Source organism: Coturnix japonica, chromosome 5 (assembly GCF_001577835.2).
Source record: "Coturnix japonica isolate 7356 chromosome 5, Coturnix japonica 2.1, whole genome shotgun sequence".
In the NCBI taxonomy this organism is placed as follows: Eukaryota; Metazoa; Chordata; class Aves; order Galliformes; family Phasianidae; genus Coturnix; species Coturnix japonica.
The window spans coordinates 13,361,593-13,386,634 of record NC_029520.1 but is presented as its reverse complement, the minus strand read 5'-3'; the positions used below and the strand labels follow the sequence as shown (position 1 = coordinate 13,386,634).

At 35.3% G+C, this 25,042-nt stretch overlaps 1 protein-coding gene across 5 annotated transcripts in view; it reads right to left on the bottom strand.

Annotated features, from left to right (window-relative positions):
* Window positions 1-25,042, bottom strand: part of SBF2 (SET binding factor 2) — a 215,209-nt gene that overhangs the window by 40,508 nt on the left and 149,659 nt on the right. For all 5 annotated transcript variants that reach the window (XM_015864003.2, XM_015864005.2, XM_015864006.2 and 2 more), the window contains exons 17-25: window positions 19,822-19,890; window positions 7,583-7,753; window positions 6,168-6,430; window positions 5,765-5,937; window positions 5,424-5,497; window positions 4,828-5,023; window positions 3,860-3,987; window positions 1,433-1,608; window positions 366-511 (exon numbers count right to left, since the gene is read on the bottom strand). In XM_015864003.2, coding sequence (XP_015719489.1) covers window positions 366-511; window positions 1,433-1,608; window positions 3,860-3,987; window positions 4,828-5,023; window positions 5,424-5,497; window positions 5,765-5,937; window positions 6,168-6,430; window positions 7,583-7,753; window positions 19,822-19,890 — 1,396 coding nt within the window. The remainder of the gene's footprint in view (window positions 1-365; window positions 512-1,432; window positions 1,609-3,859; window positions 3,988-4,827; window positions 5,024-5,423; window positions 5,498-5,764; window positions 5,938-6,167; window positions 6,431-7,582; window positions 7,754-19,821; window positions 19,891-25,042) is intronic.

The window sequence follows — 25,042 nt, the reverse complement described above, 5'->3', positions numbered from 1 at the left end:
GTCTTCAGAAATCACTTATCACTTCCACAGACACAAAATCTGCCTGTAATACTTGCTGTTCCTTGAACCTTGCCAGTTACTGCTTTCTCATTACAGACAAAGCAATGTTAGGCTTTCTAAAGATATAACATGAGAACAGTTTGATAGTCAGAAAAAAAGTCTCTTTTGCTTTACCACTGAATGAAGTCAGCTTCCTCTTTTACGTTTGGTCATCACAAATGAAAATGTTTAATCAATCAAACCCTTCTCCTTCCTATCCAGGAAGACTGCAGTTTCTTCCTGAAGATACTACTCACCTAACATAATGAACCTGAAGCACAACATGACAGACATATCAACAAAAACGGAAATTGTTTTACGATTACCAGAGACATCATCGTCTTCATTCCAGCCTGGACGATTCCCTCTTTCTTCCATTATTGTGCCCGTCTTCTTCTTTAACAAATACTGGCGACCAATTGTCATCTTCCCAGCACGTTTTGCTCCTTTCACAATGCTTTTTGAGAATGTACTATAAATTCATAGAAAAATAAATATTTTAAAAGATACAGTTCTTCTCAATAGCATGTACAGATTTTTATGATAAACTTCCTAACCCAAAGAAAACATATTTCTATTTCTCATTTTACATCAAAATTAAAACTAGCAGAAAAATGAACTTTTATACTAATTTTTTAATGAAATTTTTACTACTTTGAGAGCAATTTATGCCTATTACATGTAATATAATGAATAGGCAGCCATAATATTTCCTTAGGTATTTGTATTTTGCTAGCAATGTAACATATCTATGAAGCTGACAGAGTGAAGGCAAGAAAGACAGAAATTACCTTAAAGTTTTAAGATTCCATGACTAGCTTGGAATTCTACTTCTCTGTGTCAGCAATGGAATAATCAACATATAATCACTGAAAGTAGAACTTTCAGTGGTATTGAATAGTGATCAGTTTAGTCTAGTAAAAATTAATGCATAACATGAAATTATAGAGAAGATCCTAAGCTGAAACTCTAGATGATAAAAGAACACTAGGACAACTATGCAGACTCTACTAAGGGTAAAATGAATTCTATCCTACATTAGGTAACTAATACATAATTTAACACACAAGAACTCTGTTTTTATGTTGGCATAGTTCACACAATTGAATATGTTATTAATATTGTATGTATTCAAAAATTTAATGAGATACTTACTCAAAATTGCTGCAGCAAAATGTTTGGATAAATAATACATTCTTATATCAACATTTATTTCATACCAACCTACCTTTTATTCTGTAAACATTAAAAGAGAGGGAATATCATTTAATGAGTTCTCTGGAATGTCAGACTAACGAGATGCTTGCAGTTCTGAAAATCTGTCCCATTATTTAAGGAATTTGACTAGAAGTAAACAAGAACATCAGTGATAGAAGAAGAGGGATAACTATACCGGAATGAAGTGTTCTTTTCTTTTTGCTTTGGTAAAATTATCTGCGGTGCTGTTTGTCCAGCTGCAAATGCAAAAGTGCTGAAGATAGACTGAGGATAACGGAACTTCATCAGCTGTTTCTTAAATATTTCCACCACTTCAGGACTTACTTCTTCATCAAACGCTACTTTAATTAACTGCATGTTAAAGACAGGGCACGTTAAGAACTCTAAAAAATAAAATTCTAGGATTAAACAAAGCAAAAGATTCTAAAATATATTAGCAAAATTTTCGTACTTAGGCAGTACAGTGCACACCAGAAAATACAAACATATGTATGTAGGTATATCTTACTGACTTTGAGGGATATTACACAGCTTGTTCATTTTTCTACTTGCTTTTAGTATTGCTGTTGTAATACTAAGATATTTTCACCATGAAGCATCTGGAATTCTCATAACACCAAACACAAAATATTTTGGGTAATCTAAGCGGATGTATTGGCACTACAATATCCACAACAGTTAAAGTGCTAGTCACATGGGATAGCTCAGGTCAGAAATATTTTATCAGACTTGCTATATACAGGGAAGCAAAACTGGTAATGTACTCTAAACAAGGCAACAAATTCAGCATTCGTATATTACAACCATTATACTTCCATTACTGATTCCAATTTTTGCCTCACCTCAAAAAGCAAAAAACAGCTAGTAACAAACATAACAGTGAAATCTGATCCTTGGAAAGTAACTAATCCTGTGCTATTCAACACTGATCTCTTTATCCCGTTTAAAATGCATTTTGAAAAGCAATTTAAATACACACACATATATATATATCCCCATCATCCTCAGTCAAAAGGATGAGAGTCAGCTCTGTGGTGAAAAGGAAGTAAAAATAAAAACAGAGAGAGAAAATCAGGAATCTGGAAGACCGCCTGGAAGAACTTGAAGAATATGGAAAAAGCAAAGAGATCTCCTAGAGCTTTGTTTTTGACTGCATAGCTACACAACTTTTGACTGTCTTGATTGTCATCTTGAAGGTGGATTTCTCCTTTTTTTTTTTTTTAAAAATGTCACTTGTTCTGTTCTGTAATTACTTTCCCAATGATTAATAACTCCCACTCAAAGACCTCCTTAAGAGGTTGTATCTTCAAGAGTTACACTGATACAAAGTTTCAAAGACATTAGGTAGCATAACTGTAGCCAAAACACTCTGACAGTCCTAATTAATAAACAAAGATGGGGCTTGCCATTTTGTTCTGTATTGAACTCTAGCAGTTAGAAAGAGAACAGGAGTAAACTGTTTGCTGATTGTTTTGTTTTCATAACCTAACACAAAACTATGCTAAACAAAAGCAGGGATGATGTTTGACCAGAATCCAGCACTAAAAGCATTGAGCTATGCCTGCATTTAGCACATCATCGAAGTATGCTAAGTATCCTGGTAAAAAAAAAAATCTGGAAAATAAAAGTTCCCAGGAAGTCCAATCGAAAGTCCACAAGAACAACTTCTTTTTATTTTTTTTTTTTAGTTGTTTTAATTATTTGTATTCCAAGTCTTATGCTTTTGAATACAATATTGAAGGATAACTATTTAAATACTGTTCACTATCTAAGGAACCAGTAAAATACTGACAATACATTTCATTTTCAATGGAAATATGTTTCTAGAATTAGCTAACCTGAGAGTATATTTCACATCTTAAGCTCTGAAGTCTGCTTTCAGTTGTGATATAAAATCCTTTGTCTTCAACTTTTGATGTCTCAGGATTTGACCACATGTAAGATTACCAACAATAAGAAATATTTAGGGATGTCTTAAGGGAATTACTGACTCCTCACTCGTGCAAGTCCATCTCCATCACTTGCCCTGTGGAGCAATTGTAGATGCTTCCAAAAATTCTGAGCATGTTGAAGGGGCTTCTAAAGACAGAAGGAATATCTGAATCTGCACAAGAGAGGTTTCACACAGAAGCCCATTGGTTCTAGCTACCAATGGCTACATTGAAAATGCCTGGAAGGACAGATTCCATATAAGATGTACTACAACCTTTTGTTATGGGTATTTCCAGAAAGTAGTAAAGTGAGAAGTGTTACAAGGCAACACTTAAATCTTTGCCATATTCCTTCTATGTAGCTGGTGAAGAGAGTTTGCATGTTTCCACTGGCCTGCCTGGCCTCTGCTTACCCACATGAAGACATTTTGGACTCAGAATAGTCCTCTACCGATCCACAGCAGAAAAATGAGGAAAGGAGAGAAAGAAATCAAATACGGAAACAATAACACTGTTTCAAATGAACCAAAAACCAAAAGAGTTTCTATGAGAGGATTACATGTTCTCTCTTGACTTTACAGAGCAGGACACTGAACTCTCCACGAGTATCAGGACAAAGTGCTGCTTGTAAGTATTTTGAACTGCACAAATTTCACAAAACTTCCTTTTACCTGAAAGGTAGCTGAAGTGATCTGCAAGCCCTCCTGCATACTTTGCTGCAGCTGGTTTTGTATAGTGATTTTCTTCTCCTTTGTAACAGATGCAATAGGAAAGCTCCGAATCACCGTCTGCTCTCCCACTGAGAACCAAAGAATTGTAATATTTATGGATACTTGTTTGATCACAGAATCAGCTCTGTTTAGGTCACAATATATTCTGAGCAGACAATAATTATAACATACAAAGCAATGGGAAAATAACTGCATATAATTAATTTAACAGAAAATGCTTGAAAAGTTGATAAATCCCCAAGTATTATCTATAACCTGAAGCATTTACTTTTTCTGCTTCCTTTCTGTTTGGAAAAATATTCTCTGAGTTTTTTGTGCATTGAAAATACACCCCAAAAATATAGTTTGGAAAGCAGTCAAGAAACACTTACAAACATAATTAATGTTCACATTACATTAAGCACCTTATAAACAATGAAAGTTTTACACCGTCTTCTTTACAAACAACTATAAACTTTGAAAGATAAATCTATATTTTTGACAATTTAATTTGCTTAGAAATGGCAGATGTCAAGAGATGAAAAACTGCCACCTAAAACATATAAAAAGCAATGCTTAATTTATTAATAATAATTTTAAGGACATTACTAACTTATGTTTTTGTTTGTTTGTTTTTTTCATTTTACACACTTCCAAGCAGTTGAAAAAAAACCATCAAATGAAAAGAAGTAGTAGAAGTCACAAATCACAGACAGTTCATATGCTGTCTTATCTGAAGAAATCAGATTAGGCTAAATGCAAAATGAAAATAAAGTTCTGTCATATCTAGAGTAAAAACCTATAACAAAAGACCATCCCAATATGATGACCATGAAAAATTACTCTCAGAGGTAGATGCACCTTGATGCTGATATTTACATAGATGGACAGGTCAGCTCGAAGTTCTATTACTGTTGAGTTTTTCTTACCCAGCTGATCATGAGGAGTGCCTTTAAATATAATTCTGTAGGTAGTAAGGAACAAAGCTCCTTCAGCAGGAAGGATGTGAGGACCTCCAAGGAGTCCTCCTGTAGCTTCTTCTCTGCCATCAGGATCAAGTAGCACACGGAGACCTTCACAAACAAATTCTTCTCCTGGCAGTAAAGCTGGTCGTAGAATTTTGGGCTGATGAAAGTAAAATAGTGTAAGTATGATAAGGGTACCAGTGTTGTACCTCAGCCTAATTATATTTGGTGTAGAAAGATTCAAAACAAAATTGTTATGAGAGTAATTCCAAAGAAGGGAGATGGAGTTTGGACTCAACTAAGAAAAATGGGTCTCAAAAAACAGCGGGTATGCAACAGCTTGTTTATGATCAAAAATTTGGCTCTAATAGCTTTCTAAGTTCATATTTCATGATACCAAAGCCAAGCACTTTATTTATCACTTGTGGAATTTTTCTTACAATGTTCTGATGTTTCCTTCTAACATTATGAAGTGGAAAATAAAAGAAAAAAAAAAAAGATGACTAAACTTCATGATTCTAGTACGTGTAAAGAATACAAACATGTTTCATAATGCTTGCCTTCTGTATTGGTGGAAGCCTTCTACTCTCACGATGGACAGCCTCCAAAGTCTCTATGTGCATTGCCACAATGCCTGAAAATCAGTAATATCATAAATGAAGTCTGGCATAACATGAAAGAGAAAGTTGCAATCTAATTGGAAAGCTGATATTCCAAAATTCTTAAATTTAACCATCAAGAAAATAGTTAGTTGAAATTCAACATCAATTAAAGTCTACAAAAAGATCTGATCTTTATGTCCACAGAAACTGACTGCAACTAAAATGTGTATTTCTTTCATCAGAAAAAAAAACCCGAAAAATGAAAGATTATGAAGTCACATTTTCACCACAATTCTTACCTGGTATCATGCAATGAAGACCCTTGATGTGATCCTGTGTAACTCCACTCTCTGTGCAAACCTTATCAATAAATCTGGTGATGAAGCGCACAACTGCATTTGCAACATCATTGTTCTCAGAGTCCTCAAATCCACTTTCAGTGTCATAACTCTCTGCAACACTGCCTGCAATACTATGGACATTAAAAAAAAAAAATTCTTAAATTTCCTTAAGTGGCAGTAATTTAGTCTAGATAAAGTTCTACCATTTGAGAGGAATCATGTTAGATTTCCACTCCCCTTAATTAATTATCTAGAAATAGTAATCTTGAAGAGAAGATACTGAAATAAACTTGTATTCAGAGTAAGTCCTGAAAATTAGTATTTTCCCCAAAAGATTGACCTATCATGGCAGTGTACCCACCTGTTTGTGACAATACTGTTGCTTCCACTCTCCCAGTCACCAGTAGCTGATGCTCTCAATAACTTGTTCTTACTTGTATCTAGTGGTACTAACAGGTAGACCATGAGGTTAGCGAAATGTATTGCCTGACTGAAAACTGTACTTTCCTCATTCTGGACGAGCTCCTGTTGAGTTTGTTTATTAAGAGTTGGCCACAATCGCAACTGCTCCGCAGCCAGATCCATTGCTGTCTTATCGTGGTCTGCACCTACAGAATTTTTCTCCTAAAAGACATACAAATATACACACTAAGCTATGACTCAAAAACAGTGTTTAGTCAAAACAATGCTAGTCAAAGCTTTTTAAATTAAGTTGTTTACTTAAATTCTTCCATTATTTAAATTACATATTTATTTAAAAAGAAAAAGCAAGTAGTAACATGTAGTAGGGTTTAAGTAGAGTATAATTACAGCAACTTGAAGAACTGAAGGTAGCTTAATGAAATGCACAACTAGCAGAGCATGATGTGAACATTTCTAACTCAATAACATCATCTCTTTCTACATTTTTTAATGCTACATGATCTCTTAGGTTTCTTTAGAGTAGTTTAATGATTTCAATATAACTACTCTCCTTAATTTTTCTACTTAGCTCAAGTAACAATAAACATTAATGAGATGCAGCTGATTACTTGATGCATTTGATATTCTCCAAATTTTGGGGATGTTCAGGTAAGGCAAGCTTTTATAAGAACAGTTTCCAGATCTACTGAAACATTCATGCCTTTGCATGTTGGAGAGCAGATTACAGTGCAGCCTGACAGAACTAGAATTTAAAAGTCTGGCAGTTGATACAGATGACATAACGCTTGGTGTTAAATTATTAAAGAACACAATACTCTACAAATGTTTTTTCTTCATACCAGGTGAAGTTCAGCTACTTTAACAGTCAAACACATGAGCGAGTTTAAGAAAAAAGTTTTAAAGAAGCAGACAATGCCCATCAGCAGACAGCCGGCTAGGGTTTGGTAACAATCTAACACTAGACACAAAAATGCTCCTGCTTTAAGCAGTTGGTGTAATAGAAATGTTGCTAGTTATCACACTCTTAGAAGTTTCTACTTCGAGGAAAAAATTACATCTTTACGTGTGGAAAAAATGATACAAAAAGTGGTGTTACATAAAAGTCATAAAGGCAACAAGGGAAAATTCAGGTGTTTGCATATTAGCAAATAAAGCATCTTTTTCTTCAGAAAATGTGTCAACAACATATTTACATCAAAGTTGACATTCTAAAAATGAAATATTTATTTTCAGAAGAGTACATGTAAATGTTTAGACATTTTCTTAATCCGCACTGATATTTTCACAGGTTTGACTGGGACATGAACTAATAATACAGCTTTTTATGCTTTGATATTTAATATATTCTCCTACCTTTTGTCTCAGATGTACTGCATGGTTGTCTTCTTTGGCTGTAAGGTAGAGGGAACGAACTTGATTTTGCACATTGCTATAAAAGGTAGTTTCCCAAAACTGCTGGTTAGTCCAGATTGGATGGTCCTGTACACACGTGTAAGCAAACTGACTAACTCCAGGTGCTAATTTCTGGTGAAAAAAAAAGTGCAAGATAGACAAAATACTCGTATTATTTTGTTTTGTTTAATGTCTGTGACATTAGTATTGAAAAATTTATCAGATCAGTTGTTCACAGTGACACAAGCAGCACATCTCATCTCTTGTATTGTAGTATAGGAAAGAGAAATTATCTCAACTATTGTGCCCTTGAAGAAATTAACATACAGGAGGTTTGTATATAAGCCTAATGCATAGTGATTCACAGTAGAAAAATGAGATTCTGGAGGGGAAAATAACGTGATGATAATACAGAACACAATTCTAATATATTTTCCTTATCAGTAAATTACAACATTGTAGTCCTACACCAAATAACTAAGTCTTAAGACATATGAAAATTGTTTACCATTTTATCTAGAAGTCGGAACTACAGCAATGAAACTTCTAAGTGAGTATGGCAGCTGAGTCCTTCCAATAAGGCTGCATTTATTGCAATAGCAGAAGATTAGACAAATCATTAACTACTACAATTCATGACACAGATTCAGTTCCTGAAAGAGTACTAAGGGGAGACATTCCTGAAGTCACAGGTGTCTGGATCCCTGCACCACTAAAGTTTCAAACAAAAGCAGAATTGTTACACTATCAATACTCAGTATGAACGCATCCTTTTTTTCAAGTTGTCTGTTTAATTAAGTGGCACTAGTCTTTCAGCAGGTTGCTTAATATTACCGACAACTATAGACAAGGAGAGGAAATTTATTTCAAGGACTCCCGACATGAAGAATGTCATCTTATATAATATGTTCTTACTTTCCGATCAAGTCCACATAATTGAGTTGTATACTGTGCATAGCAAAGAAGCATGTAATCTAAATATCTGCTTCTTCCTATAGTGGAACTTAAGAATTTAGTACATTACTAGACATTAAACTTAATGACCATCACCCCTAATACACAACATATAACAAAGTGTACTCTAGAAGTAGAATTGACTTCAATGTTCATACTGTAATGCAACTCATTCTAGAGCATAAGTATTACTTCATTTCATGTTTATAATTGTACAGTTGTACCACCAGCCACTACATATGTTCCTTCTTAATAAGCCCTAGGAATACTCAGGTGGAAGGCTAGGAAATTGTTACTGAAAATTTCAGAGTCTGGTTTACAGATTTCTGGTTTTGCAATTCTTTGAACTGTGTTTTCCATGCTACGCTCTTCCAAGTACAACATGAACTGAAAGTCCTGATTGCGTGCCACTTATTCATTCCCTATCGAAGACAAGGTCCTTTGAAATGGTACGTTTGATGAAATGATTTGTAACATGCTGCTAAAATGTAGCCAATTGAAATATCTTCTTGGAATTAATCAGCAAAAACTGATAAATTTTGTTTCATCAAGTACAATTTCACCAAAATTCCACGATAACTTCTTAAAAAAACCCACACAACTGCCTATGTGGAAGATGCAAATCACATTAAATGGGGTTTTTGTTATTCTATACAAGCTGAAACATAAGCTGCTTGTTTAGACTAGACTCCCAAGTCTCAATTGTGATGCAGCTTTATTGTAGCTCACAGGAAATGATATCAGATGGCATAGTAATAGCTCCCAGCCTTTGAAGTAGCAGTTAAATCACAGAACAAACCGGCTCAGATAGTCTGCTACTGATCACTGTGTGGGTGAGTTAGAAAGGGGTCTCTGGCTCAGTTCCTTGCTTAAGCAGGGCCACACGGAACAGGCTGTCCAGGCCAACGTCCAGGCGGTTTTTGAAGATCTCCAGCAGTGGAGACTCCACAACCTCTCTGGGGATCCTGTGCAGTGCCCGGTCACCACCAACCTCTGCAGTAAAGAAGCTTTCCGCAGTGTTCAGAGGGAACTTCCTGTCTTACAGTTTGGTGAGGGAATCACCAAAAAGAGACTGGCTTCTCCTCTACAGGTACTTATACGCATTGATGAGATCCATCATCCTACCCTTGCAAGCCCCAAGCCTCCACATCTCCAGAATGAAAAGCCCCAGCTCTCTTAGCCCTCCCTTATATGTGAGATACTCCAGTCCCTTTATAATCTTTGTGCCCCTTCACTGGACACTCTCCAGTAGTTTCCTGTCTCTTCTTAGACTGAGGAACCCAGAACTGAACACAGTACTCCAAGCCTGGCCTTACTGGGTCTGAAAGTTTGAATGGAAGTTTAGAGTCGTAACTGCAGGTCCATATGAAGTACTACAGAAATAAAAATGAAGCAAATGATTTCCACGTAGGTATTAATAGGACAGAAAAACTGAAAGGTTTTTAGATGCTCCTCCTTCATTCATAATTTAAAACCACTAACAGCCATTTTTAAAGGACAGAGATTTAGTTCAAGTATAGTGACATAAATCAGTACTGACAGTTAAATTCTAGACGACGTAAGAATAGTCTGTTTACAAAAGGATGAAAGAAAATCCATTAAAAAGCTAAACTGCCATAAATACTATCATGATGAGAGGGTTCTCATCACCTGCTGTAAGTGTTGAAACAAATGGCAAAACCTAGCAGTGGTCAGAGCACTAAATCAAAGTCAGCTCAGCTCTGCCAATTATTTTGGGCAAAACTGCTTTGGATTTTCACCATGTTTCCAATAACTTATTTGTGAATAAGCAGTATGAATACCAACCTCAAGAAGTACATGGCTGCTCCTAGGCAGTCAAAATCCCTGCAATAAAATATTCTTGGTACAGACAGAAGCATTCCACGAAGCTCTAAGTGTATATAAAATTCTCGACTCTAAGAGTGCTTAGTCAGCCTACTAGGTCAGAAACTACTCTAATACATCAAATGGGCCCAAATGTTTACTGTTGCACTGAAATAAATTTGCACAGGATTTCTTTGATTAAAGTACGACAGAATTTCAGAGTTTTCCATCAAGCAATGCTAAATATGTAACATGAATCTTCACCTACCAGCCCATTGGACAGCTGAGCTATACTGACATGTACAGTTACTTTCTCCCTATTCTAATAATTTCTCCCTGAAAGGATGAACGTTGGAGGCAGCAAAAAAAGTATCCTACTTACAAGGGAGGATTTAAGGACTTAAGCTTAAAAAACTTTCCAGAAGAAAGTTTAAAAAAAAAATAGTTCTGAACAGAGAAAGTCCTTTATCTAAAGCAGTCTGTGCAACAGTCAACATGAGCACTGAGGTGTAAGTTGTAATAGCACCCAGAAAATGAGTTATATTCTGCAAAGTATGCTGCCTCCTCTCAAAAGACTAAATGCACTCCAACAACAACAACAAAAGCCCACCCCTCCCAGCCACACAATACATACAAAACAAATTTTATCCATATCAAAATAATGAATTACATCCTGCAGTCTGGGAAAACACAAGGTAGATTTGGGACTTTTTACATGTGACTATATGCAACTTCCTGCCACCAGGCATTATATTTGCATTACTCCCAGAAGCAAGATAGTATCTGCTAGACGTTTTTCTCCTCTTCCTGGCACTGGATACTTCTGGTTCAGAAAATGTTACTTGCAGAGCTCCCAGAAAAACTGTGAGGTGCAGGTGCCCCAACCGCTTCTCTATGACATTACACTATTTAGATTTCCTGTTTCTGGAGGGGAAAAAAAAAAAAAAAAAAGAAAAGAATAGGAAAAAAAAGCATGCTTTACACTAACGATAACTCATCCACCACTATCTGCTACATCACACAAGCTTAAAGAAGAAAGCATGTTATTTCTAAAGCAAAGGACCAAGTTCTTCATTACAAAATTGGAAAAAGTGTTAAAAAAAAATGAGAAGAGTGAAAAACAGAACATGAATATACCTGAGACTGCTCTTTTCTCACAGGTATTCCTTAAGATTTCACCACCTGTCTCTTGAAGGAGTAAACTCAAGAGCACTGTATTTCCAGAACACTGACCTTCAGAAATAAACTCCATTTCTGTCTGCAGTTTGCATTCTGGGCTACCAATTCAGGTATTTCTTATGGGAAAAGGAAGGAAGACAGAGAAGTTTGCTGATGAGTGCAAATAAAAGGTCCCTCCTCTATTCCTTCAAGAATCACTGCACTACCGTTTATCTGCTTGACTTTGAAGAGAAAGCTATTGCAACCCCTGAGAAATCACTCGCCAATCATCTCTGTATAGCAAAGGAGAGCAAAGCACTCCCTATGTTGGGTAGTATTCTTCCTGGAAATCTGCAAGTATAAGTTTATAGATCATCCAGGATACAGCAAGACAGCTACTTGGAAGTGTTACTCCCCATCTTAGAGCTGTTTATGCAGACATTCAGTCAATTACCAACCACTGCATACGAAGATTGGTACCACTTACTGCAGGCAATATGCTGCCCCTCCTCAAGATGACGTAAACAAGTTCTGCGTACAAACATACTCTATGACCCAGACTGGTATTCACATGTCTGCTGTACTCACACAGACACCTGATTCATGCCAAAGACTTCTAGAAGCCCAGAGGACCACACTACATAGACTGACCTGTAGGAGTGAGACTTATCTATATATATTAACTTTGAATACAACACTGCACCACACCATACATATCAATGAATATCAATATTCAACATAGCACAGAAATATTGAAGCAAACATCAGTGTACATAATTATGTCTTCAAGAATGACTGAGTGCTACATGAGTAACAGTAAAAAAATCCATATTTCAATTCAAAAAATGGTTTTCCCACTTGGTAATTAAATGAAATTAAATATATATAACAATATTATATTAAAATGTGGGAAAAGGTCACAAAAAGAATAAATAAGAATTATTACGCTTCCTTTTTAATTTCTGTCTTTTTATTACCTGGGAAAATAAGGACATAAAATGTTCGATGAAGCATCTTCTCCAATCCTCCAACCTCAGAAACATCAAATAAAACAATCTGCCACCTCTCCTACCTTCAGAAAGTCCCCAAACAGGACTGTATACTGATTAATGACTATTTTAAATTACGTGTGAGCAGCAAATGATTCCTTAGACTACTAATCTACTGTTTCACCATGAAAAATAAAGGAAGTACAATTCACTCATAACTTGGTGCTATCTATCACATTTGGGCACACTAAACCAGCAGAGGGCAATAGAATTCTAGAATTTTGCAAAATCGGGATGTAATTCTGGCTGGAGTTTTACTTATTGCATATGTTTTCTGGCAAAAGTTACTTCAATATCTAAATTTATATTGTCTTTAATCAGAAGCTGCCAAAGACCACATATAATTTACTATATATTACTAAAGCCATACAGAGTATTCTCAAAATAACTATATAGATGAATCAAGACAGACAGATGCATGCTAACACCAAGGTACATGTAAACTAAATAATACACAGTAACATACTTCTTTCTCCAAAGAGGCAGCAGTAAGATTTACAAAGTTCTGTTACATAGAGATCACACAAGGTAAAACAGAATCACCTAAAAGTATGGATGTTCTGAAGGCGTAAAAAAAACCACCCAAACCAAACAAACTAAAACCAACCAACCAAATCATTTTAGAATTTCACCATTCTAAGTAAGGTAGGATTCCAGGTGAATAACATGCTGATTCATTTTCTCTGCAAACAGAGGACATATCACATTATTTTTTTCTTAATTCTGATTTCCTAACAGAGATGATGATGACTTTGTTCTCCAAGATTCAGTTCTATGACATAAATGACAGATTTCACAAATTCACAGCTGCAGTGCTGAATCAATCTTAAGAGTTTTTTCGAATTGTGACAGAGCTTATTGAAATTGATTTTAATTTCTCCATAGTCCTTTGGCATCTGGTGACTCAGCAGATAGCGTGCATCCGTGTGACTGCTCTCATCACCCTGGGAAATCCCAAATCCTCTCACCAAAGAATCTGAATTTTTGATGTCCTGACATGAAACTTAAAGCCCATTTAACAGAGCATCTATTAATACTGAAAGGGGGAAGAAAGTAATCAATTTTAAATCCATTTGGCCCCATCCACTTTAAAATGTTGATGAGATACCTAGCATAGAAAATTCACAACACAACAGGCAACGTACAGAAATGTATGTGTGTTTATCTCCCTCACCACCTGTAAGCATTTGTTGTTTTCTAGAAATACAAAATACTACTATTCCAGCCATGACAAATAACTATGCCCCAATGAAACTGATCTCACTGAAACCAAGGAATTGTATTTTCATATAGGAACATATGTTTCATTCTCCTGGACACTAGTTACAGAGAACTGAAGTGGAACTTACAGATATGGAAAAAGAATGAGACTCCATTACCTCAGACTAATGTTCCCTTAAGATCAGAAGCTTTAATGGAGATTTTAATTAATCTACCAGAAATTCTTCTGTGGTGAAAATTGCAAACAAAGAAATATTTACATAAGGCTATCATAAAACCTGGAATTAATGATAATGTAAAGGGATGTGCTATGACTAACACTGTTACGGGCAAACCAAACCAGAATTCTGACTTGTTGGTAGAAAATGACTTCAAGTGGAATCAGGAACAGTTATAAATTATGTAAGGCAATGCCTGTGACAATACAATGCAAAGGCTTCTCTTTGTTCTAAGAGATTGAGGATCAATAACAGAACTAAGCATTTACTGCAATATTTATCTTCCCTTTTTATCTTATTTAGGGGAAGGAATGGTTTTTTCCTTTTTTTTTTTCTTTTTTTTTTTTTTTCCTCCTTTTCCCCTGACCAACTACTTCCTGCCACAAACCACTGAGGAAGACAGCAAAGTTCCCTTCATATTGGTCATGATGTTGTCATTCTGGGAAAGCAAGCTTCTTCAAGAGAGCAAAGTTGAAGCAATTCAATAATTCACTTCCAAAATTCCTTACAAAGACAAACTTTAAAAAAAAAAAAGTCATGCATCACATTTTCCAGATTTTTTCACAACAAAAGTGCTGTGAACTTCAGATATGCACTACCTGTGAATACAAAAAATCTGTTCTGCAGGCATGTATCCATACAAAAAGTAGACAAAGTAAAACACTAAGGGTCAGAGACATGTTGACATTAGTGATACTACAAAACCAGTCAAACACTGCTAACGAGAACCCCTAGACACTTGTCTTAATTTAAAAAGAATGATTGCTTTTTTCATGACTAATTGGCTGAATTACATTCTTTATATGAAAAGATCTTCTTATGAATGTAACAAGAACATTTGGCAGAGAGAGTGTAATGAAATACTGACAGAACTTTGACCACCACTGTCCCACTTTTTTCAATGATCTCACTCAAATTCATGAGCACCCACCAAGTGCCTACATTATTCTCCCTAAAAATTCAGTAAAACACTTCTTTTGTGTCACATCCATAAACTAATAGTGCTCTACACAGTTGTCTGGCTTCAAGTATTAATACTTATTCAAATTTGTATCATAAACTTTTAAGGACAGGGATCATTATCAAGACAAGTTGTTGTGGTATACAATTAGGGCTCCTGGATTTTCCGGCAATGCAAATAATGCCAACATAGACATTTGATAATATTGTAAAACAGTCCTTATTCAATATTCAGCCTGTCAGCTTGATTATGTGCAAGATGACTAATATCTCTGAATGAAGACTCATTACCACTGTCTCTCCTTATAAGCCATATATATTGGTATAAGGGGTTGAAATGTTGTAGTGTCTGCCCATATGAAGAAGCTCTGTTAATAAGACAGCTTTTACTTTTGGATTTTGCTGTTAATATATAATTCTTTTAACACTTATATCTTCATTAGAAATACTGCAGAAAAAGATTTCTTCTCTCACATGTGATTAATTACACTACTGTCTGCATACATTTTCTTCTCTTTCTATTTCTTCCATACCATCTACTATATCACAGAGGTACATTCTTGCTGTTTTTAAGCATGAGGCTTAAAACATATTTTCATTTAAGTAATCACCAATAGAAATTCTGAGAATTGATTAAAAAAGAGTAAGAACTCTACTAAAAATGATGTTATTTAATACAGTTTCAGTCATGAAAAAAATCACATGGACTGATACCATCAGAACTGGCAGAATACAGATAGAAGAGGAAAATTAATGGAAGATGACAGAATTTCTTGCCAGAATAATAAAGGAGATCTTTCAAGACAGGAGTTTCCTAAACTAAAGCCAATACAATTCAAGAGCAGAGAATGCTAAAGTAAAAGAAGTTTCATCCCCAGCACAGAGTAAGATATAAACAATTAGAAGGAAAAACAGCAGTTAGAAGTTAGAAGTACTGAAAGCTAACACTCCACAGAAATTTATTTATTTCTTTATGGTTAACCATGCAGTTGGGTAAATACTCCCCTGATTCCAGCTGATACCAACTGTAAGATTTGCCTGGTAAAGATGCAAAAATGGAACTGATTCCCACATCAGCCTTTCATCATGCAGTTTCTCTGACTTTGTTGCTGATGCTGAACAAGAGAGAAAACATTTCCAATTAAGATACTTCTATTACATAGTTAACTTGGAACTCGGTGTCTCTTGGAAAGAGTTTGATGGCAAAACACACAATATGATAAACCATTCTGAAGTTCTCTAGTACTGCCTATTCCATCTTCAGAATGCCCTCATCCTCACAACTGGTAGACTTCCTAGAAGTAATTCTATCAATTCTACTTCCTTCTCTATAGAGATAGGTGTATGGAGTACAAATGATAAACGGCCAGACATGCCCATGAACATTTAAGCCAAAGCCTGCAGATCTCCCTGGGGCCCATTCCACACAGTGTTCCTCTAATGTTTCACTGTATGTTATGGAATGTAATTAGCATCCCAAACCAACTGTAATTTTACTAAAAATGTGGCAGTTTACAAGCATTAAAAAAAGAAAAAAGAAAAATCAATGCTAGTCTCCAACACTTCCCAGGAGGATCAGACTGGAGAACATCAACAATTCAATTGAAAAGGGAGGAACCACAGGAAAAGCAGGCTGACTGAGGCTCAGAATAGCAACTAAGGACGAGACACTTTGCTCATTCTGCCTGTTCTCCAGTGGACAGGGTGAAACCAGTGCTAACAAAAAATCATTGCTCTTGCAGCACCTTGAACCTTCAAGAAATACAGCACAGTCTGCACTACAACTTGCCACCTTACAAAGAAACAAAACTCAAATTGCAGATCCAAATTTTGAGAATTTGACAAGGCCAATTATATGACTGCCATGCTGTATTCCTTCAGGCAGTAATAAAACAACGTCAAAATCAAAGTATATCCTTTTGGTCTCTGCCTTTCCTGCCACACAGAGAAAAAAGGAACTCTTTACTGTAGCAACCAGAATAGTAAATTTCCATCTTATTATACACAGAGAGAAAGGAGTGCATGCCAAACAAACATGGACCATCTGTACCCCAAAAATGCATGGAAAAATTCATGTATAAGAACATTTTATTTATATTGTTTCAATTTTAAACAAAATTCCAACAGTATTACTAGCAGTAAACTAAAACCTTTCTCTAACGGAGAAGAAAAAGATGTTTGTTTTTGTGACATTAACAGTGCACATTTAAAAGTCCACTGTCACTGATGAGTCACATTTTGCTCACGTCTAATATTTAAAATGTTTTTTAAAAGCATTGTGACCATTTTTTTTCTAGAAAAATTCAAGCTTTCTACTGACCAAAAATAACTAACAGTACTGATTTTTTGTCTATTTAACCTTGTCAGGTGTGAGTTGGACTACTTCTGTGATCAAATCCTATCTGATCAAGTTTTACTACAGGCCAATCTCTAGACTTCAAGAGTGGAAATCCTGAAACTTCAGCAGACATCCCAAGAGTTGACAGGATACTGCACACAGCATAACATTTCTTGTTGTTTTAATAGGATACATGTAGAAACACCCCAAAACAAGCTCCATGTAAGCAAAGACATCAGGATATAGACAAAACCTGATACATGACACAAGCACCTTCCTTACTTTATATATTTTATACTTTATATATAATTATATTTCATTCTTTATTATATATTTTTACTGTTTTCCTGAGAATATTTTAAAATACCTGAAGGCTACAGCTTTTGCTACTTCATCAGACTCTTCTAGAACCTTAAAGTATCATCTCTAGGAATATATTTCCCTTTCTGCTAAGTTTCTTGGTTTCATTTGCTGGACTCACAAGAAAACACATCTTTCTTATCATTTATGCCTCTTAAACAGTTGGTGTTTGCACTGTGTGCACCCATGTGAGTAAACCTATTTAGGAAGAACAAGTAATTGTTTCATTGGTGCTTCCTTTCATATCAGGTAACAAAATTAATGCTTATCCTGAAACTTCAGCATTCTGATGCACAACAGTCCTCAAACAACTTCTTGTGACACCGTGGAACTTCTTTTCATTATTTAATTTCAAGTAACAGGAACTACATTAACAATTAAATGTTGTAACGAAACGCCATCATAATTTCCCATAATAATTCATAATAATAACAAATAGAAATGATAGTGTAACTATTTAATTGATATAATTCTACAGTGTTCCTAGATTTGTTAGAGGCTTTCTTAATGCTAACTTTAATTGGAATCCAGTTGAGCTGTAACATCAACAAAACACAAAAAACCCCAACACTACTAGATTCTCAATTCCTATTTATCCCTGGCTACCAAGAACACTGTGTATTTTCAATGTGGCCATATGAAATAATATTTAATATGCTTCTGGCACTAAACATGGTGTTCTGATAACAAGAACATCAGTAAAAACAAGTGCATACTTCCAAGCACTACTTCACAATTTTTGGAAAGGATAAAAATAATTGCACTTATAACAGAAGCAAGACATTTCTGCATACTGAAGCAGCAGTATTGTAAAACATGTACTTTGCCTACAGAAACATGGACTACAGCTTGAAGCATGCAGGCACTAATATATATGTATAAACAACACTATGTATCCTAATTTAATGAAATAGACAAGCAATTTATTAGAAAAAGCCATGGCATAGTTTGACAACACATATGTACCAGCTTTGCCAGAAAGTTCTTTTAATAAAAAACAATTCATTCCCCTCAAGTGACTTGAATTTCAGTTTGTACCTTCCTTTGGATTTATCACAGACAGAACAGCAATATGCCTTGTTAAGTTGCAAACCTTTACCAGTCTAAGATTTCTGTTAAAAAAAAACCACCCAGCAAACAGAAGATTATAAACTGTTAACCAATATGTTGGAAAGCAGTAAGGCCAAGGGAGAAAAGATGCAGCAGGATTTGAGAGGATTTATTCCCAAAACAGGGAAAGAGGAACATTAGTTTCATTTTATTGTAGAGTGAGAATCCGTCCAGAAGATTATAAAGGGAAATTTGAAGGCAGTTAAAGAATGTTACTCAATTTTCTTAATTTAAGAATATTCATACTAGATCTTTGTTCCTATGCAGCTTCACCTCAGGTATAACATATACTCAGGGATGAAGTACTGAAGATCTCTGGAGAAACTGAAAAATGCTTCAAAAAGTTTCTCTTTGACTCAAATTCCAAATAAAGCATGTAAACTGCTAATTATAACTAGTCACTATAAAGTTTGTCTACAGATCTTATGCTCTGAAAAACACATCAGTTTGTGTTTATTATGAATAACTTTGTTTTATACCAAAATAAGTACTTTTGCCAGACAATTGTATCTAATGGGACATACCAAAGGGGACCATCACTGAACCTGAGGATTAGATCTGGGAAAAACAAAATTCTTTTTCTATTATGCATTAACAGCTGGCTTTTGCAAGCAACAGTCAGGTTACTTTATTTCTTCAGTTCAGGTCTGGAGCATTAAGAAATCATCATGCTACTTACATCCAGGGTCTCACAACTTCTGAAAGCACGATTTCAGTTAAATAGTATAGATATACAAAAATAGAACTATTTCATTACACAGAAGATTTCAGTGAACTTTTTGTGGGAGAAACTGTGCAAGATCTCAGTCCTTCTATTGAAACAACAGAAATTATTCTATATTCAATGCAGCTTGCCTTCTCCTTGATTATGAGATTAAAACTTGACTAATCTTACTTCAGCACTCATGATACTAAGCATGCACCTCTCATTTTTACTTTCTTCCGTTTAACAACGTACACAAAACCAAAAAACAGAAGCACTTTTTAATGAAGTTACTAAGAACTTACCCTATAGAAAGCAGTTGTCAGGGGTAGCAAGGCTGCAGCAACACTGTATTCTTCTGACGATGAGCAATCCTTCAAGAGAAACATATGAAGAAAATAAGCAAGACATTTTCAATTTTATGTGCAGCATAATTTCATTTCAGCCTTATGTGGTCCCTCTATCTTTCTTAGATGCAATGTATATTTTAACCACTTCATATAATGTAGGACAAACATAGATGACTGGTTGTGTATACACATACATATTGTGCCTCGATTTCTTCTAGATGGCTATTGCCAAGATTTTTCAAATTTAGGGAATTTATTAGCAGTATTCTCCATTCTATGCCTGAAATACAAGCTCACCACCAAGATTTACATATAAACATATTATTCATTTAGGAAACAATAAAAACGTAGCTTGCTTCTACTCTGGTCCACAGAAAATCTGTTCATTTTGTAAAACAGAAGTGATGTGATGACCAAAGAATGCACTTCCAAAAAGTTTATATGAAGAAAGGAACATTTAATTAATTTGAAATAATCACCTCTTCAGAAGCTTGGCATTATATGAACTTTAAAAGAAGATGAAAACCCACTCTCATCACAATCTCAGAATGCCTCATTCAACAGCCAAGTGTGTCATTCGTGCCTCTCTAGGCTGAACATGGTTTGCCAAAGTAAATCAGCTAATAATTGCACTGATAAAAATAGTGATTTTATTACGGAAGTCTTTTAAGAAACTAGATTTGGAATGTAATCTAATATTTTGAAAAACAAACTACTTGATTTTTTAAGATTTTAAAAACAGAACAAAAATATTCAGTAAGTTAAAAAAAATATACTACTACTTCTTTTTTTTTTTCTTTACTAGATTTATTTTTAATTAGCTCTTTTTGCGAACTCTGAGAAACACAGCAACACAGACACTTCTAGACAAATGACCGTGCCCCTGATGATGAATGGGAAAACTTCATTGAAATTTTCATTTGAACATCTCACGTCAATATTTTTAATACTCCTTCCTGCAGTGGGTACCCTTCAACACAAATCACTCTTCTATTAATTCTATGTAACATCTGATAAAATTACAAAATTGAAATATCACACGTGTTCCCCTGCCAGAGTTTTCATTTATGCCTTCATTTCATGCATTCCCTCTTGGTGTTTTCAAAAAGAAAAACCTGGCTACTGTGATAACAGAAATATAAAGTACATGTTACAGGGACAATCATAAGTGGTTGGCAACCCTGCACGTAGCAGGGGGGTTGAAGCTTGATGATCACTGTGGTCCTTTTCAACCCAGGCCATTCCATGATTCCATGATCATTAGGATGATGGTTCTAGTCCCCTCAGTGTTTCTTTTCAAAAGGCTGGTGAGTGATCATGGAATGAAGGTTTAAAACAGTAGATCAAAAAGCTCACAATTAGACTGTTCTTCTCATTACTTTAGCAGCCCATTTCATTCTTTCCAGTAATACATACTTCATCTTCTGTTGATAAAGCTAAACAAAGTACGACTGGTCTTACACAAATACAGTAGCAGTCAGAATATTACTCACATACCTGTTTTGAAAAGGCATACAATAGATTCATAGTTGAGGAGCTTTATTTCTGTACAGTCATTGAAGGCTTTAACTTGTCTAACTCAGTATGAATGGATATGTGCTAACCATGCATGGAAAACAAATGGTGTGCAACTGTTCAGACTTTATAACTCATTCCAACCCGATAGAGGAAAACAGTAAGTAAAGCAGACGGTGAGAAATTCGATGTATGTTTTAACAGTGCCTGTCAGTATTCCGACATGTATGTAAATACTCCAAATTTGTTCACAGACTCTTTTTAATTAGATGTCCAAACAGCAACGATGAAGGACATAGCTGCAGCTGCACTTCATTCTCAACTATTGCATTATTCTCTATTGCTAAAGATAGGCCCAAACCCCACATGGAACCTGTAGGTTAACATAAAGATATGTAAAAATCAGAATGAAAATGCCAAATTTTAAAATCAGACTTTACAACATTCAAAAATACTTCAAATTTTTTAAGGAAATACATTACCTTACTTCTGTAAGTGCTCTTTCCTAACCAGTTACCAAACAATCCATCCTGATTGTTTCAAGATATCAACTTAATCCTTCAGCTCAAATTATTTGTAAGAGTTTTGGCTTTTACCCAAAATACACATAAAAATATTTTTATTAAAACTGGGCAATGCATCTTCACCTAGAGAGCATCCAATATTCCAAGAGCTAACATATGTCTCCAAGTTATATATCACCATCACATAAACAACATCGTGTATTATTTTTCCATTCCTTCTTGCAAGTATGAAATTCTCCACATACTCCGTGTCAGCAGTACCCCCTGGACTTGTAATATGGAGGTATGATCTACATATATTTTCCTCTGTAGCATGTGACAAAACCTGCAATATGATCTCAGTTTGGAACCAAGTACAATACTGCTGTTTTGAGAATAGCAAAATTAACCAACTATTTATCTTCCTTCTAGTAGCATGACAGAACACAACAGCTAACAGAGCAGCTATAGCAAAATTGTAGCCTCTCAATTTACATGCAAACCAAAGTACTGGAAACGTCATATAAGTATTGTATTTAACAAATCTTGGCTCGTGGAAAAAAGAAACACAGCTGCTTTACATATAACAATGTCTACCAATCATGAAAAATATCTCTTACAGAAGTATGCACATCAAATATAAAAATAATTAGAGCTGTTTTCTTACACTACAACACAATAACATTGAAACACAAAGGGTAGTAGATGGAGAGGAAACCACAACTGTAATGATCTACAGCAACCTGATTACACTGAAAACCTAGGACCCAATTCTGCTTTACATTCAACAGTGCTATAAATGGAATAATCCACAAGCCTATCGCATGAATTGAACATGCAGTGAATGCCTTCAAGCTAATAAGCTACACATGGCAGCCCTTGAGCATGTGTGGGGCTTTCTGCCAGTACAGTCTGGTGTATGTACGCTTCATTAAAATACCAAAAGGAACCATCACTACTGCACTGCGATTCCTAAGAAGTACTGGAACTGGATGCTGCCCATCTTCATGAAGACCATTCATCACAATAGAAAACTATGCTCACAAACAATCAAGAAAAAAGCCAGAAATGTTAGAACATTAGTTTAAACGTGCTAAGAGAAGACTTGCTAACTTAGCATGGATAAGGTCATAAACTATGCGCACAGTAAGAACATGAGCTAAAAATTACAGGTGAAATGTGTTTCAAATTCCCAGATGATCTCACTGGTACTTGAATTTAATTTTTGTTGTCATTAATGTACTATGAATGTCGATTTTTACTGAATCCTAAACTTTTTAATACTTTTCATCTAAATTAGTAAAGAATTCAGTAGTCTAATTCAGAAAAAAATTCTCCATTAGAGGAGTAGGGATTCACCATGTAGAACTCCAACTGAATTCAAAATTACAACTTGACTTTAATGAGCGGATTTTATATAAATCATTCATTTTCATTGCATGAACTGAATAACTTATGCATCTATATGTAAATGCAGTATTTATGCAATCAAACTGCAAAAAGTGGTGGATGTTATCAAAACCAAACATAAGACCCATCCAAACATACCAAACAATGAAATTAAAGACATTTGAGCACCTCAGAAATACCCGCAGGGCTGTTACAAATGTAATCTTCCAGCATCTCTTCCTTTCCTTAATAGAAAAAAGCAAGACTTCCATTCAGATGCAGGATATTGCCAAGTCTCATTCTGATTTGAAAGAAGCACCTAAAATACCACAGGATTTCAGAAGGAACACCTATTCCATGTTCATCAATGTTATGACCAACATTCCTTATATTCAGCCTCAGCAGAGTTAAAAATCCAAGTAAACAAACTACCAGTTTTACATTGTACTGATTACATCTAATGTAATTATTCATTGACTTGAATGAAAACAGACAAAAAAATAGTTGCGTTTGGAACGGGCATTAATTTTAGATGCATTTAAACTGCAAGATTTAACTCTACGGCCAAATTCATCCTCTGGAGCAATACTCAAAATAGAACTTGCTGAAATAAATACAAGTACAACATCAATTAATTACATTACTTAATACATTACAGCTTATAATTTTCTTCAAAAGAAACTCTGGAATCTGATTTTTTTTTCTGACATTTTGGATAGAATTTTCTTACTGAAAGAAGCAAATGGTCTTTTCAGTGAAAGTTAGCATGCAGTTGCTTTCTGGCATTGCTATGCACTTTGCCCAGTAAGATTAGCAGCACTGCTAACCACTGCTTCTTTATAATGGGATCAAAAGTTCTTATTTTCCTCATTACCAAAGATTAATTCCAACTTTACTGAAGTTTTTTTAAACTAGATACAATTCTTCTGGGACTTGAGAGACAGTATATGAAGACACACTTCGAAGACCCATATAGCTCATTACTTGTAGACTAATCCATTAACAGAACCATGAGAATATGCAGGAAACATGGAAGATGCTGTCATACAGTAATGGTTACTGAGTATTTAATTCTCATTACTTTCAGAGCTTCACATTTTCACAAATCACAGAACCCCAGACTGGCTTGGGTTGGAAGGGGCCTCAAGGACCATGAATCTTCAGCCCCCCGCCACAGGCAGGGCCACCAACTTCCACATTTAATACTAGACCAGGCTGCCCAGGACCTTTCTTCATAAATGACCACAGCACATTTTACATTTGTTACTCATTACTTCAAGTTTTTAATTTAACTTTTGTTCTATTTATGTACTGTTGCAGTAATTCTTGATAGATAAAAACAGAAGCTTTAAGCTCTTATTACCTCTTGTTTCCAGTTTAACATTCACTACAGTCATGCTATGAGCTTTTGAAAAGCAACTTCTCAGATTGCTACTTGGTGACTGTCTGACAGCAAAGGAAGCCCACAGTGGACAGACTTTACCTGTGATTTATGCCACATGTAAAACTTCACTTTCTATAGCCATTACAAGACAGTGAGATTGTATATTAATACAAGTGCCAAAGGTGATGACAAAGGAATAGCACCCAACCCAGAAGAATTCTCACCAATTTGTTTAGACAGTGTGGCCATCCTGCCTGACCATGGGCCTTCATTAGAACCACTTCATTAAGAAATGAATCAGATGAAAGAAATCAGATGTCAGCAGTAAGATGCTAAATGTTGCAAACCTGCCTTTGAGGGCAGCAGGAGATCCCATTCCATATTG